The sequence below is a fragment of the Larus michahellis genome, chromosome 4, assembly GCF_964199755.1.
Source record: "Larus michahellis chromosome 4, bLarMic1.1, whole genome shotgun sequence".
NCBI lineage: Eukaryota > Metazoa > Chordata > Aves > Charadriiformes > Laridae > Larus > Larus michahellis.
The window spans coordinates 24,579,957-24,596,242 of NC_133899.1; the positions used below are offsets into that span (position 1 = coordinate 24,579,957).

A 16,286-nucleotide genomic window follows, 5' to 3' on the forward strand; every position below is an offset into this window, starting at 1 on the left:
CTCTTCCGCCACGTCGGGGCCTTCTCCTCGCCTCGCCCCCCTGTCTTCCTCCTCACACGCTTCTATTTGGGCGGGCACCTGCCCAAACTGCTTCATCCACCATCAAAAAGACGCCACCTGCCATTTCGAAACAGGCCCAGACTTTGGGGCAGAAAACGATTTTTCCGCGTTTTAAGGTTTCCTGCTCCCACACTCCACTGGACTCTTAGGATATCGCCCCAAACTATTTCAACATTTTGTTCCTTTTCCCCCTTGAGAAACCTTCGACAACCACGTTTCAGCAACCTGCAGTTTCCTTCCAGTGGAAGATGAAAAAACATAGAATGGTTTGGGTTGGAAGGGTGCCACCCCCTGGCACCCAGTGCCATCCCCTGCCCTGGGCAGGGACACCTCCCACCAGACCAGGTTGCTCCAAGCCCCGTCCAGCCTGGCCTTGAACCCCTCCAGGGATGGGGCAGCCACAGCTTCTCTGGGCAACCTGGGCCAGGGGCTCACCACCCCCATCATAAATAATTTCTTCCTCAGATCTCATCTAAATCTCCCCTCTTTCAGCTTAAAACCATTCCCACTCGTCCTATCACTCCACTCCCTGATCAAGACTCCCTCCCCATCTCTCCTGTGGGCCAAAAATGAAAAAAAAAGGAGAACACAACAGTAAAACTGCAGCCCCCAGCTCCAGCAGCCATCAGGAATGGGAACAGGGACAGGTGCTGGTAGCCTTCACTTATGGCCTGAACTTCAAAAAATGAGCTATCACCACTCCCAGGGCTTCAGGAAACAGTTTTGCCATATTTTACCCTTCTCCAAGGTAATGCCAGCAGCTCAGTTCGCCATTTACATCACTGTAGTGCTCAGAAACTGACTTTTATTTGATTTTTTAATTGTTCCAAGCACACCGGCTGCAGCCCCGTACAAGTGTTGCTTGTACGCAGCCCCGTACAAGTGTTGCTTGTACGAATGTGGGCTATGGTAAACTAAAACTGAGATTTGCACCCTTACACAATCCCAATGGGAAGTTTTCATACTAACCAGAAGAAAGGACCATAACAACCATTAGCCACATAACCATGAAAATATTGTTGCCTGGCCTGTTGCAACTCTTTTACACCTTACGCTACCTGTTCTGTCTCACAGTGATGGGGAAAGAAATACAACCACAGCTGTTAAAACTGCCAGGGAGATGCTGTTAAGCGGTGCATTTCCTGGCAAATCTAGAGTTAATTTAATGTACTTGCCTGTCGGCTGAGCACACCCAGAGTAATCCAATTAGGATCCAATTAGGCCAGAAGTACAGTCTAGCACACTACTGGCCCGGTCCAACACTTAGCCAAGTTGCACAGTGCAGCGGGTGGATCTGCACACACACCCCTCAGGGCAAAACTGATCGGAAAAACAAAAATAAGGCACATCACGCTGAAATCACAACTTTTATCTGTCACACCGGTAGCAGCTTCTCCATCTCCACTCAGATGTTTTTGTCTCAAAACTCTCATTCAGGACAGGAGTTATCCCAGCATAAGGGAAAACAGCGACTATTCTGAAAGACTTAATTATCACAAGAATTCAGCAAATGTTAGCTAAGCTAAATCCTCGTCCCGGACTTGAAAGGGGAAAGAGTAAATACCACATGTCTCTCCTCTGTCTGAGGGAAAGGCTGCCGCCGGTTGGTATGTAAGCCACAGGACTCCAGTGCAATCCCTACGCCAGAGAACAGTCGCTCTTCAAATTCTGGAGACGCATAATTCAACTCTCTTCAAGAGTTACAGAAGAGGTACACCAAGATAAGCAGATTTAAACAAGTTTTATTCATAAACTGTTTGGGGGAAGGAAATTTACTGATATAAAAAAAAAAAAGCAAGAAAAACTGACTTTCTTAAAGGTTTTCTAACCCATTCAGGCACATTTATAAATTCACACTGTAACTGCTAAGAGAACGCATCTCCACACATTTTACTTAACCTGGGCCAAAATGAATATTGTATTTCAGAATGGTACAGAAAACACATTTCTGTAGCCAACTTGCAACTAGTGTTACCAAATTACTAGCTACATGTTACACAAACACCTTACAATAATAATCAAGAGGTACATTATTTCTGTCTTTTTATACATTAACCCAGGACGACATGTGCAGTCAATCACAAATTATACAGTTAAATTACACAGGTTTGTAGTCAAGCTTGGACTCCAGCTTCTTAGAATCAGCCACTTTCCTAACAGCTTTCATGAAGTCTTCCTGAACTACAAAGTCGTGATCGGCACGGATCGCAAACATACCTGTGACAAACAATTTAACAGCAAGAGTAAGCTGGTGCTCCTCGCAGCAACAGTACAAAGACAGTAAATAAAATTCACTCAAATTGAAGTGAAAATGGATCCAAGTTAACACTGTCTGCATGTAGACTTCTACATGCAACTCTTGGATGTCAGGAAGAGGAGTAAGCTTCGATGAGGCCACCTTTCTGAACTCACTAAGAAATGTATAACTTGTTTTAAAAACTACGAGTGTGTCATTACTGAGTTACTCAGCCTACCCCTGTAGGCAAACCCCTAAGCATACAATGAATTTGTAACGTGGAAAAAGCATAAAATAGTATTAACTCTCCAGTCACCAAGGTACTAAGAGACTTGGATTCTCTGCAAAAAGGAGAAAAACGGGTGTTATGGCTGTTTGCGGAAGGCATCTAGTTCTTCTGAGATAATATGACAGATATCACGACACTCAGCCAAACTCAGGTTTACCCTCAGACCCGATAAGAGACTTGTCTGTCACCTCAAAGGGAGGATGTAAAGAATCAAGTTCTGCCTGACCGTATAGGTCATAAGGAAACTTGGAAGAAAAGAGATTTTGTTCAAGTTGTTCCATCAAGCTTCAGGGCATATCAGTGTACTGCTGCTTACGCTTCACAGTCCAGACACGCGTGACATGCTGCGAAATATGCAACTGTTTTGGCATTTTGCTACTGTCCAGATGCTAACATTTCCATTAAGTAAATGCTATCCGGCCCTTAAGAAAGGAATACAAAGAAGCGAGCACCACTTGTTTCAGCAAAACATTTTTCACCCCCCAATTTTAATCCATTCACAGAAGTATCGGAGAAAACAGCTCAAACGTTTAGCATTTACCAAGACTTAGCACAAGGAAATTAAGAGTTAAGAAAATACCTGCTTCAGTACAGACATTTCTCAAGTCTGCTCCATTAAAGCCATCTGAAAGCTTCACAATTGCTTCATAATCTAGTCATAAAACATGAATGCCAATTAGAAATAAATTCACACTTCCCATTATGGATGCCAAAGAAACACGTATCCAGCTAACAAAGAAACGCTTTCCTTTGATTTCAGTGCAAATAGATAGCTGCCCACTAGAATGACAAATTAGCTGAAATCAGCTATATTACCTCTTTCATTAAAACAGAAGTGTATGGCAGCCAAAAGCTCACATAATCTAATTAAATCGCAAAGTTACTAACTTGAGGTTACAAGCATCAACATGAAATGCAAGAAGAGCTACATCAAGGCAATCTTCTAATCATCATTTGAATGATGTAAAAAACCAGAAAACTTATCTCCAAGTGATCATAACTCAGTCCCTTTCCGCTTATAACAACTGCATCTACTAAAGGCACTTGATGTCTTGATATATTAAGCCTGATATTTTATGTGCATATATTTACTAAAAAAGTGGCTATGGTTATCAATTTCTAAAACACTCTGCCTGTTGAGCCTCCAGCAAGTTCCGATTTTTGCAAGGCTGCTTATTTAAAAAAAAAAAAAAGATCAACTTTCTGTAAAACTTTTCATATAGAAGGTTAAGTGTTTTGAAATTTAAAACATTTGAACTGAAAGTTTTTATCTTAAGAATCCCAAAAACCCTAGAGATTAGAAATTATTCAACTTTAATTCCATGTAGCACAATGTGCTATAAACAAGTCTCCCTGTAATTGGAAAGTAAAAAAAAAAAATAAATAAGCAAGGGGACTAAGCAATGCTGAACATTGTAAGGTTTGTAAGTTTAGAGTGTTCAGTAGACTCCAGCTGGAAAATCTCATGCTGCAAGCTGGAACAGGTCGTTATTTTAGGGTTTCAATGCAATTCACACCCCACCTTGCTAAGTTCTGGGCTTCCTTCAAGGATCTCAAAGCTGAGCAGCACAGTCTTCCCACATCACGTGCAGAAATTTAGCTAGTACCCATCTAACACCTCACCTTGCTAAATGGTGCAAAGGAACGATCTACCTGCTTCCACTCCAGTGCCCCAAGATAGGGGAAAAAGGACAAAGCACTTTACCTCGGGTTCATGATTTGCTTTGGAACTTCTCTATCTTAGACTACAGTTGCATGAATGTTTAAGCCAACGTTGCTACTAAGAAAGATAATCCTCATCCCTCTTGCCCTCCTCCCGCTCCCAACCTCCCCCCATGGAGCTGCAGCTGTTTATGCAAGCCAGATGGTGAAGGAGATCAGTTCCACCATCCCCATCCTGCTGCCGGGCCGCATGAATAGCTCCTGTCAGCACAGAGGCGGGGGCGGTGCCAGCTGGGTCTGCCAGGCCTTACTGAAATAAAAGGCAGCCAACGTCGTTTTAAAGGCAAATCACAATTACATTTCACTTGAGGAAAGCTCTGTGTCACCGCGAAAACTAAGACTCTAGCCAGCTTAGAGTAACACAGTCATTAAATGAGCCTTCCCCATTTTATCTGATAGATACTTCTCCTCCTGACGCCCTGGAGAGAGCTCTCTACACCACTAACCAAAGACAAGCTTTGTTTCAGACAACAAGGTTTTCGTTATGCCACCTCTGAACTCCAAAGCGAATTTCTCCATGACTTTTAAAGATTCCTTATTGTTTTCAAACTTCTGCACTGGGGGGGCGGGGGGGGGGGGCAGCTAATGAAAATGCTGTCTTACTTGCACTAAGCTATTGCTTTAGAAACAGGAAACTACCTGATGAGAATCATGTAAATTTTCCAGTTTACAACTGTGCTCCAAGGGTTTATATTCATTTTTCCTTTGCAAAGGAATACTTAGCAACAATTCAATCAGGATGCATTAAAAAAAAAAAACAAGCAAAATTCCAAGAGAGGGGAAGTTGTGTGGCCAGTGTAATGGTAGGAATTACAAGGGCAGAGTCATCCTAACAACTCACCCTCTTCACATTTTTCCAAAGAGAAGTAGGATGTGCAGGGAGTTTCCTACTTACCTATTTCACCATGTTTAGTGATAGGACCTGCGTGAATCTTCAAAATGTCTAATCTGGCTTGTTCATTTGGTAGATCAATATCTAGAAAGAATTACAGCTTCAATAAAAACAGAAAACCACAATGCATATGGATAACAGCCTCCTTCCAGCCACTGTGAAGCAGGAACTCACGGATTTTTCTATCCAGTCTCCCAGGCCGCAGAAGCGCCGGATCCAGCGTGTCTGGTCTGTTAGTAGCCATGATCATTTTAACTCTGTGCAGAGTATCGAATCCATCCATCTGATTCAATAACTAACAGAAAACAGAAGTTTGTTTTTAAAGAACCCAAAACCCTCCTAGCACAATCTATTTGTACTTATTGTCTGCATAAATATTTTCAGCACGATATAAAAGTGGTACAGATGAATCAGTGATAAAATGCTCCAAGCCTTCTAACGGAAGGGCACAACTCCCTGCATATCCTGTAAGCAATAAAGGAGAGCTTAAGAGAGACACTGAAAATGCTTTGCCCAGAGAAAAAGATACTGAGCAAAGCAGAGCTAAAACGTGAAAGACTCAGCTAAAACAATGAGGCAATGAAAACGGTGCAAATACTAAAGGAGACGGTGGCTGGCTGACACATTTTGAATGTATTGCACCAAGTCCAGGACATTCAAATTAGACTGGGAGAACAGCCTCTAGAATACTAATACGCGCATACGAAGACACTTCATTGTGAAGATTCAAAGTACTTGCTCTTTGGTCACAGTGATTTAATTCTTTATATAAGGCAGACACATTCTTTTGAACCGGGCAAACTGTTTGCAAACATAGGCCAATGAAGTTTCCCATTAGCTTCAGAATTCTTAATTGTCGCCAGTAGTTTTTAAATTCTCTTCACACAACCCACTTTACCAGAGCAATTAGTACAGAAACAAAGAAATACAACTACTTCTCCTCCTGGTTTTGAAAAAAAAAATAAAAATCTAACTGTAACAGTTCTAAAATTTTCTAGAGTAAGTCTCTTTGGGACTAAAAGAGACAAGCTCCACTTTCCCCCCTTTAAGAAAGAGAGGGCCCTCCAAACCTTCAAGAAGATGCAGTAAACAGCAGCAAAGGCAATAAACAGTAAAAAGAGGAAATACCCCAAATAATTTTAGCAACTTCAAATATTCTTTCAATTAGTCTCCAAGTTGAATTCATGGCTGAGTCATCCAGATGCGCAGCTGTCTTTTGTAAAAGCAGCATCTAGTTTATTGTAGTTTAAGATTATTAACTCAAAAAGTTCTATTAAGCCAGATCATAATGTGACAATCCACATCTGGATTATTATCTAATGCGGAGTGTACAGTACTCACCTCCATCAGAGTCCTCTGAATTTCTCTATCGGCTGAGGTGCCTTCAGAAAAACGGCGACCACCTGCAGCATACCAAACTCGTAAGTTACAGTACTTTATTTTCGCCTCCATGTAAGTCTGAAAACAATCAGGTATCCCTTTTAAACTGGGCAGGAAAGAGGGGTGGTATTTAAGGAGGTAAAGCACAGATTTTAAAAACGCTTTTTCATATAGACAAAAATATCCAAGCCAGATATGAACAGGCATGGTTCTAAACTAGCTGTAATAGATCCAGGAAGCCGAAACACTTGACCCCTTATGCTTCTTCTGAATAAACACGCATGCAATCTCTCTTTTGAGAGGGCAGATTGCAGCTTTATAGCTAATTTCAGTGTTAAAAGGAGACTCTAGCCTTCCTCCAGGCCGTTAGCCTTACCAATAGCATCTATCTCATCCATGAAAATGATACACGGCTGATGATCTCTGGCATAATTGAACATCTCTCTGATCAGTCGAGCACTTTCACCGATGTACTTGTCCACTATCGAACTCGACACCACCTTTTGAAAGGCAGAAGACACGTGAATGAAGAGACCGGAGCGAAAACACATTAAACGTGTGCACGTGCATAAGGGCAAGTGTAAAATTATACTACCTTTAGGAAGTTGCAATCAAGCTGGCTAGCAACAGCTCTGGCCAAAAGTGTTTTCCCTGTACCTGGACAGACAAGAGATTGAAGCTGTTTAACTAGTAACCCAACATCGCATGCTAGCAACTTCAAAAAACAAAAAGAAAGAAAAAAAAAAAAAGAAACAAGCAAGGCTATTGCCACAGTTTGACAGTGACAACTAAGCATTCATTACCCTTTCACAAGACTCACCAGGGGGGCCATAGAGCAAGCAGCCTTTTGGAGGTATAATTCCCACACGCTGGAATAATTCCGGGTTTGTAAGAGGCAATTCTATTACCTGTGAAGAGATAAGATAAACAAACCGAGACTCTGTTTGAGTTTTAAAATCAATCAGCCATCCTCAGAAGCTAATGGTACACCTGCTAGCCTGTTTTCCAGATACCTGTATTCTCATTTATCCGTGCAGCACATTTAGTATGAGAAACAGTTAAGTAAGAAAACATCAGATTGATCCAATGGATCGATCCACAATCCTGCCCTTGTTTAGCCTTCAGCTCTGCAATAGCTTGTTTCTCTTGATGCTCTTTGCTGAAATCATGTTTTGCTACTTTTACATAGCAGAGCAATTCTAGTAGTTTTTGTGCAAAATTCAAGTTTGATTTCCTGGTTGTCAATCCTAACTATGCCCTCCCACTTGACTTCATGGCTCTCTCTTAGCCTAAAGGGTCTTGGATCCTTCAAACCCTCTTCTTTAGTGGATTTTCTTACTTTAATCTCAACCCAAGCTTCTGTAACAATAGAGGTAAGTTATAACCCAGTTTGAGAATCAGGCTTTGGTGTTGAGAATAACGTTTCTCCGCCACTGCAAGGTGTATTCGCAGCGCACAAGCGATCCCTGCTATTGTCAGCTGGCTCACAGCAGCACCAGCTCGTCTTCAAACACCTGCATTCCTGGGCTGGCTTGCCCAGCCCGCAGCACCGAGGCCCAAACTAACAGGGTTCTTCACTATGAGTGCACCAGCACCCTGCAATCACACTGCTTTTCGCCACAAGGGCAATTACAAAGCTGGAAAATACATAAACAACACTTCAGAAGTTATCTTCTATTACAGGAAAACGTAGTCTAATCTGTAGTCTAATCTAAACACTAATCTGACAGGATCCTTTAACAGCCTGTCTCATGATAGTTTAGGACAAACATCAGTAAGACATTCTTGCACTGTAGAACTTCCCTCAGAACATATACCACTATTTGATAAGCGTTTTTGAGATACTGGATACCTCACGTAGCTCTCTGATTTGTTCCGACAACCCTCCAATCTCAGAATATGAAACATCTCCTGGATCTTCATGAGACATATTATAAACCAAGGGATCCACTTCCCTTGGCAAATATCTGTAAAAAAAAGGAGTTAAGAGTAGACATTTTTTATTGTGCAGACACATTTATAAAGTTATTGCAATAAATTTTAGAGCAAGTATGAAAATGATTTCTTCTCCTCCCACCTTGATAACAAGACAAGTATGTTTGTTGAAAAAAACAATAAACCCCAAACCTAGCAAGCTTTTTAGAGTTTTAAACCAAACAAGCAAAAGCTTAAAAAACTGCTGCAAATGCCGAGTTGTAACTGAATTATCTTTAAGAACAACCAATTTCTTTTTAAACTATCAATAACAAACACATAAGTCTTCCCTCAAAGTAACCGTCCTTACTTAAGCAGTGCTTTGCTGAAAACACTTACAAAATATTATGAATTATTCAAAGCTTTGTGTGACCTGCTCAGATCACTATTTTTCCTCCTTTATAAGATGAGCAGAAGAGCAGCTGTAGAGCAGAAACCTACCTCATAATAGTCAGAGTGGTCATATCCAGAGCAACTCTTGTCCCCGGCTTCAGCTTACTTTTGTCAAGCTAGTCACAAAGAAGGTATTTCTATTAGAACCACGCTCCAAAACAACGTCTGGTTTTAGCCAAGATGTTTTCTGTAGCTTGCACTCTTTGCTCAGTCACACACAAGAAGAAAACAAGGCTACAGCTACTTGCCAAGCAGCTCATCTAGTAAACACTGTGTCCCCGTCACCACCATTTTTGGGAATGCTTAAAGTGGGAAAAAGCTGGCCCACTGTTTCCTGGGAGAAGCAATCCAGGAGCTGGCCTAGACCAGTGAACCTGTTGGTCGTCACAACTGGATACCAGCAAAGCTAAACCACACCACAGGAAGAATTTTTATTAACATTGAAATAGATCTTGAACAGCAAATCATTAACTTACCTCTGCCACTTTTCACAATAATACTATTTTCTAGATCGTAATTTTAAAAAAAATTTTTTTTTTTTACTGGATTAGCAAGAGATCTAATCCTCCCCTCTGTTCAACACAGGACAGAACCATCCATTTCAAACCAGTAAGTACTCCTCATTTAAGGACATACAGAGCAGCCTGCCCATTTCAGTCTGAACTTGCCCCCCTTCTACTCAATGGCTTTCTCCTTTCTGGACCACTGGAAAGAGTGAAGAGATGTTCCTAACCTATCTTCTCCAAGCCTTCCATCATTTGCACATTGTCACCTATCTTGTTATATCCTCCTGTCTTCAAACTCAGTCATTCCAGTTGTTACTCTTTTGCTATTGTTTATCTCCAATGACCTACTTATCTGCCTCAGCGGTTTTTGTCTGCTTACTCCATTTTTATGAGATTTTTAAACACATTAGCAGTCCTATTCCACTACACCCTGCTAATTTCTGCTGGGATTTAAACTCCTAACTTGTGTTTCTCACTTTCTTTTTAAGAAACCTGGTCTAGGAGAGCAGTTCTTATCTCTCACACGACACGACCTCGCACAACAATCATAAAGATTTCCTCAACACTCTCATTTCTTCTTGTATTCCTTTTTTTTTTTTTAAAAAAAAAAAAAAAAAGAGATACTCAACCCACATTTGAAGAATATGAAGCCTATTTATTCTGAGCTTTACCGACATGGTACCTGAACAACCTGAACAACTGTTTGCAAGCGCTGCCTGAAGCTTCCCAGCGCTGCCACTGAGGGATTTATAAGGTCCCTTGCCCATGTCTCTAGTAGCATTCAGGCTCAAGCTGTCACTCCTCCCTTACTGGGGTCACTAACAGGACCTCTTCCCAGCTGCCTAATGTTAAGAAATCTGTAAAAGCTTGACATTCTATCAGATTCAACATTGCCCAATAGATTTAAGTTATTCTGCAGTGGGAAGAAAACAAAGAGAAACCACTTGACTTTGAATTCCTTAGGAAACACACTTCAGATAGGGAAGTAATTTTGTTTCAATTTAAACAGCCCCTTCCTCAGCAGCACAGCCACAAGGACTTTGATCAAAAACTAGTCCTTCTGGTCTGTGAAACGCTCCATGGGAAATTATTTGCCTTGATATTTTGACATTTTGAAAACAATCACGGATACCGTTTTTTAGTCTCGGGTATCAAATCAAGGATCTTTTAAGATCAAAGTGTTTTTACTCAAGAATAAACTCGAAAGTAAACGCTGCACTGCCAGGCTCATCTAAACACGACCTATTCCTTAACATTTATCTACGTTTCAACACAGAATCTCAACACTACCTAAGTGGAATTAACTATACTTATGTTCCAGAAAAATATTTTGTTCATTCTGGTAAAAGAAAATAGTGAGTTTGCACCATAACATCTTCAAAGGGATGAAGCTTAAAATTATGTATTTAAAAGAGCATTTCAATACCCGCAATTCTTGCGGATGTTTTATGCAAGTAAAAACACAGCGCATCGGTGTGCTTGAGGAAAGTCATGGATACCTGTATATATACACTACATGAACTAACACACTTAGTGGTACCCACGTTTCCCACAGTTTGCCCCTTAAAGGAGTAGAAAGGTCCATCTCTACTGAAAAAATACACAATCCATTGACAGAGTCACCACCATAGGAAAATACCAACTGCATGAGTTTTGCTCGCTGCTTACTGCCAAGTATTGTTAATTGTGGCCCTTCACCAGGAATTCCTGACAGCTAGAAACCCCTCCTCCCACCCCTCTCTTGAAATTCTTCAAAGTACGGCGGGCTCCCCGTTCTGCCACTTGCTGTTGCCTCTTGGCTTCTACAGCCACCACACCACCATTACGGAGGAATCGTCTAAACAGAGTTGGTTAACTGTTGTATGTTGGAGTTCCATTACGTTGTTCTTCAATTTAACTTCCACGTACAAACCTTAAGCTGACCCAGAGATTCTGGGTAACGCAAAACATTTGCATGTTAGTCTTGCAAACACATTTTATTTCTTTACATAGAATCAGTAAGAGTTCAAAATTATGTAAAGAACATAAATTTCTCTTCAGAAAGAGGAAAGAGAGACACCTCTAACATCAGTATGACATCTGTGCTTTTTTTACTGAAGGAATTTCCCTCAGTGAAGTCTCACACTTCGTACACTCTTCTTTGCTTCCATTTCTCAAAGTCAGGGATGAGTATAATAAAATCTAACTAGAGATTCACTTTTGCTCCCCCAATGGCTCTGCAGTTGCAGAACACGTTCACTAGTATTGTGGTTCCTACTTAATAGTCAGCTTTGGTAAGGAACAGCCGATCTATGGGTTTTAATTACTGTAAGTGGGTCACAGTCAGTGCTCAATTAACTAACAAGCAGTTTGTAAACCATGAATGCACTACATCCCTTATACTTATTTATAAAAATATGAAGCAGAGAGTACCTCTTAGTGGTTCTTGCTGATTATACCAGAAGATGGATTACGCTGTAAGCAGGAATCTGTAATAGGGTGCCTAACTTCTACAGAATTTGATGTAGGTAAAAAAGGTGTCGTCCTGCGGACCAGAAGTGCCAAGGCTTTTTTTTTTTTTTTTTTTTTTAAAGATCACTGAGGACAAATAAAAATTCCTCAAAGTGTTTAGAACAGGGGCCTTGGCTACCATAATTATTCATTGGAGTACAAAAGCATTAGCACTTAATACATAAAGATATATATAGTTATATAACGTTAAATCTAAAGCTCAGCACTGACAGTAACCATCACATGCTGTGTTTACAACATAGCAAGAGAGACCTTACACAGCTGATTAATTTTCAGAGAGTTCAAAATCAGGCAGAGAGACAGAGCTTCAACTCAACAAAAAGAATAAGCCACAGGCAAGGTACCAGGAATATTTTGGACTGCTTTATTTACACTGGGAAGTTACACTACTACCAGCTACGAAGGCAGAGGGCAAGCAGATACCAGTATAAAAGAGCCATATACGCCTTAAAAAAGAAAATACTTAACCCCACTAAGGGCCCACTTTATGAAAAGCAATGGCAATATTCAAGACCAAAACAAACTTTTAATGAATATTCAGAGAGATCAGTTACCTGACGACGGCAGCCAACCACATATCTTGGTCCATTTGTAGCCTTCACAATGACTGGAGAGAGAAGATCAAAGCAAAAAAAAAAAAAAAATCAAATTTACTTGTTTCACTGCTCTGAATTATGCTTCTGAACTATCCAGTCTATGATATTTTCCTGCCAGTACTCAGATCACCAATACTCTAATTCTTTACTCCCTCAAGTCTTTAGCCAGATTTTAACTACAAAAGCTTATATTCAAGTTTCCAAAGAATGTAACAGTCCGGCATACTCACATTTCTCTTCTGTTAGCTGTTTAAGAACCTCGCCAACAATCTGCAAAAGAATAAATGCAGTATTAGCCTACAGAAAAATTACCATTACAAAACTACATTTAACGTGTTTTAGGACATGGAAGATGACTGTCTCCTTTGAAATTCTTTCCCCTGCTTCACGCTGTTTGCCAGGACTTTCATTTCTGTAACACATCTCTGTCAACCAGGAAAAGTACGGAAAACCTCTCTAACCCATCTGTTTCATGTGTCTGACAGTTCTGTTTCTGTTAGCTGTACCATCCCCGCTTACTCTCTCTCGACACCAAAAACGAGCTTAAATGCTACTTCCAGGCAAGTTCACTGTCAACCATCACCACAGGCTGCTATGGCCTCGTTTCTCTTATGTACCTGCCCGACGCTCTGCAAGGCTTTCAGATCATTTTCTGATTTTTCATATTGCTTGGTGAGCTCCTTCAGCTGTTCCCTCACTAGAAAAAGAAAAGAAACACAGGATTTTCATAGATTCATAGAATGGTTTGGAAGGGACACCTCCCACCAGACCAGGTCACTCAAAGCCCCATCCAGCCTGGCCTTGAACACCTCCAGGGATGGGGCAGCCACAGCTTCTCTGGGCAACCTGGGCCAGGGGCTCACCACCCTCATAGCCAAGAATTTCTTCCTCAGATCTCGTCTAAATCTCCCCTCTTCCAGTTTAAAACTGTGCCCCCTTCATCCCATGGCTCCCCTCCCTGATCCAGAGTCCCTCCCCAGCTTTCCTGGAGCCCCTTTAGGGACTGGAAGGTCTCCGCGGAGCCTTCTCTTCTCCAGGCTGAACCCCCCCAGCTCTCTCAGCCTGTCCTCACAGCAGAGGGGCTCCAGCCCTCCCAGCATCTCCGGGGCCTCCTCTGGCCCCGCTCCAACAGCTCCATGTCCTTCTGCTGTTGGTGCCCCAGCGCTGGAGGCAGCACTGCAGGGGGGGTCTCACAGAGCGGAGCAGAGGGGCAGAATTCCCCCCTCGCCCTGCTGGCCAGGCCAACATTATTTTAACATTCAGTCCAACGAGAACACGGCACCCAGGTCGTTTGCAACGCGGGGCTCTCCCACGGGGAAAGGCGAACGGCCACGGCTGGGCCCGGCCCCCGCCCGCCTGCCCTCCCTCCCCTCAGCCGCCCGCCGGGCCCGGCCAGGCCCATGACGAAGCGCGGCCGGCGGCCGGGCTCCCTCAGAGCCCGGCGGGCGCTCAGCGGCGGCGATGCCCGCGGCGGCGGTTCCCCGGGGAGCGGCGCTCACACTCTTTGAGGCGCCCGTCGATCTCCTTGTGCTCCAGCAGCTTCTTGCGGTAATCCTGCAGCGCCTTGTCTCTCGGGTCCGCCATGATGAGCAGCCGCCGCTCATAGGGAATGCCGGGAAGGGCCATGGCCGCCGGGGGCAGGGCCGCGCACCCGCCCCGCCCCCCGCCGCGCGCCCCCGCGCCCGCCCCGCAGCGCCCCCTGTCGCCGCGGAGGAGAAGGCATGCGCGGGGCGGGGGTGCGCGCGCATGCGCGGGGCGGCGGGAGCGGGCGTCCGGGTAGGCCTCAGGCGTCGTGAGGCCGTAGGCAGGGGGGTCTGGGAGTCCTGGGGGGCAACAGGTTGCCCAAGAGCCAGCCATGTGCCCATGTGGCCAAGAAGGCCAATGGTCTCCTGGGGCGCATTGAGAAGTGCATGGCCAGCAGGTGGAGGGGGCTCGTCCTCCCCCTCTGCTCTGTCCTGGTGGGGCCACATCTGCTACTGGGGAGAGTCCAGCGGAGGCTACAAAGGTGGTCAGGGACTGGAGCATTTCTCTGCTGAGGACAGGCTGAGAGCCCTGGGGCTGTTCAGCCTGGAGAAGAGCAGACAGAGGGGATCTCATCAATGCTCAGCAATATCTACAGGGCGGGTGGCAAGAGGATGGGGCAGGACTCTTCTCAGTGGTGCCCAGTGACAGGACAAGGGGCAATGGGCACAGACTGGAACAGGGGAAACTCCATCTCAACATGAGGAAAAACTTCTTTCCTCTGAGGGTCCAAAGCACTGGAAGAGGCTGCCCAGAGAGGTGGTGGAGTCTCCTGCTCTGGAGACATTCCAAACTTGCCTGGACGCGTTCCTGTCCAACCTGCTCTGGGTGACCCTGCTTTGGCAGGGGGTTGGACGAGATGATCTCCAGAGGTCCCTTCCAACCCCTGCCAGTCTGGGGTTCTCTGTTTGTATAGCTGTGCACCACTGTGTCTGGCACAAGGAACAGCCAGACCGAGCTGTCTCAGGAGCCCCCCAAGGGCTCCTCTCCTCAGTCATGGCACCAGGGTTTCCTGTTCAGAGGTGGCTCCCGCGGGGTTAGAACCATGCAATCATTTAGGTTGGAAAAGACCTTTACGATCATCAAGTCCAACTGAAAACCTAACACTGCCAAGTCCACCAAACCCATTCCTGGAGTAACTCAGGGCAGAATGCATTCCTACAGAGACATTTGCACGCTTGTCTGAAGGCAGGAGGAGAGCGAAACTTAAAAAAACAAAGCTATAAGACAACCATACAAAGTGTATGATCTACACTGATAGCATACCAACAGTGTCAGGACATCAAACTGCATCTGGAAATCCAAGGATCAACAATTCATGTTTCATACCCAGTCTTACATGAGCCTCAATCAAGTTAAGATTCAGTTTGGAAGGCCCAGAAAGGCATTCTGGTCGCCTCCGGGTACACACAGGCTGCCTCTGTAAGCTCTTCGCATATACAATAAAAACCTTAACTGAGAGCTGAAATAATCACAGTTTTTCTAGTAAAAAATTTCAGCATGCACAACGTTTCAAGAGTTTTAAATTTTGTGTCATCTGGGATCGGGGAAGATTTTGGTGAGAAATAGGAAAGAAAAGGGGAAATGAGGATAGACTGACCGGCTAAGCCAAGAGTCTGACTCTCTTTTGCTGTAAACGTCGGATAAAGTCTAAAAATGACCACTAAGGAATGCAATATCTGGGCACACTTTGAGAGCCTGAATTTCATCAGCTCTTGTAGCTGACACAACAGTCACTGAAAAGGACGTTTTCACTGAGTGAGGGTAAAGGAAGAAAGTTCAAACAGTTTAAACCATTGAAAACTAAGGTCAGCGCCAGGGAGAAGGTTCCTGCTGGTAAGGAGACACGCATATGGCCTTTCCCAAATTTCAGTATCACAAGGGAAGGAAACACAGTGTGATCCTCCACTAGAGCCTGCTGCAAAAGGCAAGTTAACTAAGCTTAGGAGCTACTCAAACAGAGCTTGATTTGCCAGACAGGACAGAATGATCAAAATTCAAATAATCAAAGGAGAAAGGTGCCAGTGAAGTGTTTGGGATGAAAGCTTCTCCTCTGTCCTTGCCATGGGCTGCATCCCCAGCAGCGTGGGCAGCAGGGCAAGGCAGGGGATTCTGCCCCTCTGCTCCGCTCTGTGAGATCCCCCTGCAGTGCTGCCTCCAGCGCTGGGGCACCAACAGCAGAAGGACACGGAGCTGTTGGAGCGGG

At 43.9% G+C, this 16,286-nt stretch overlaps 1 protein-coding gene across 1 annotated transcript; it reads right to left on the reverse strand.

Annotated features, from left to right (window-relative positions):
• Positions 1–1,782: 1,782 nt before the first annotated feature.
• Positions 1,783–14,231, reverse strand: PSMC6 (proteasome 26S subunit, ATPase 6). The gene is made up of 14 exons (XM_074583536.1): positions 14,059–14,231; positions 13,177–13,256; positions 12,790–12,829; positions 12,518–12,570; positions 8,995–9,062; positions 8,432–8,546; positions 7,400–7,487; positions 7,175–7,236; positions 6,956–7,079; positions 6,541–6,602; positions 5,374–5,494; positions 5,203–5,283; positions 3,166–3,237; positions 1,783–2,277 (listed from the first exon to the last, which is right to left on the reverse strand). The coding sequence occupies exons 1-14, from the start codon at positions 14,183–14,185 to the stop codon at positions 2,159–2,161; spliced, it is 1,212 nt and encodes a 403-aa protein (XP_074439637.1). The 5' UTR covers positions 14,186–14,231; the 3' UTR covers positions 1,783–2,158.
• Between the last annotated feature and the right edge of the window lie 2,055 nt (positions 14,232–16,286).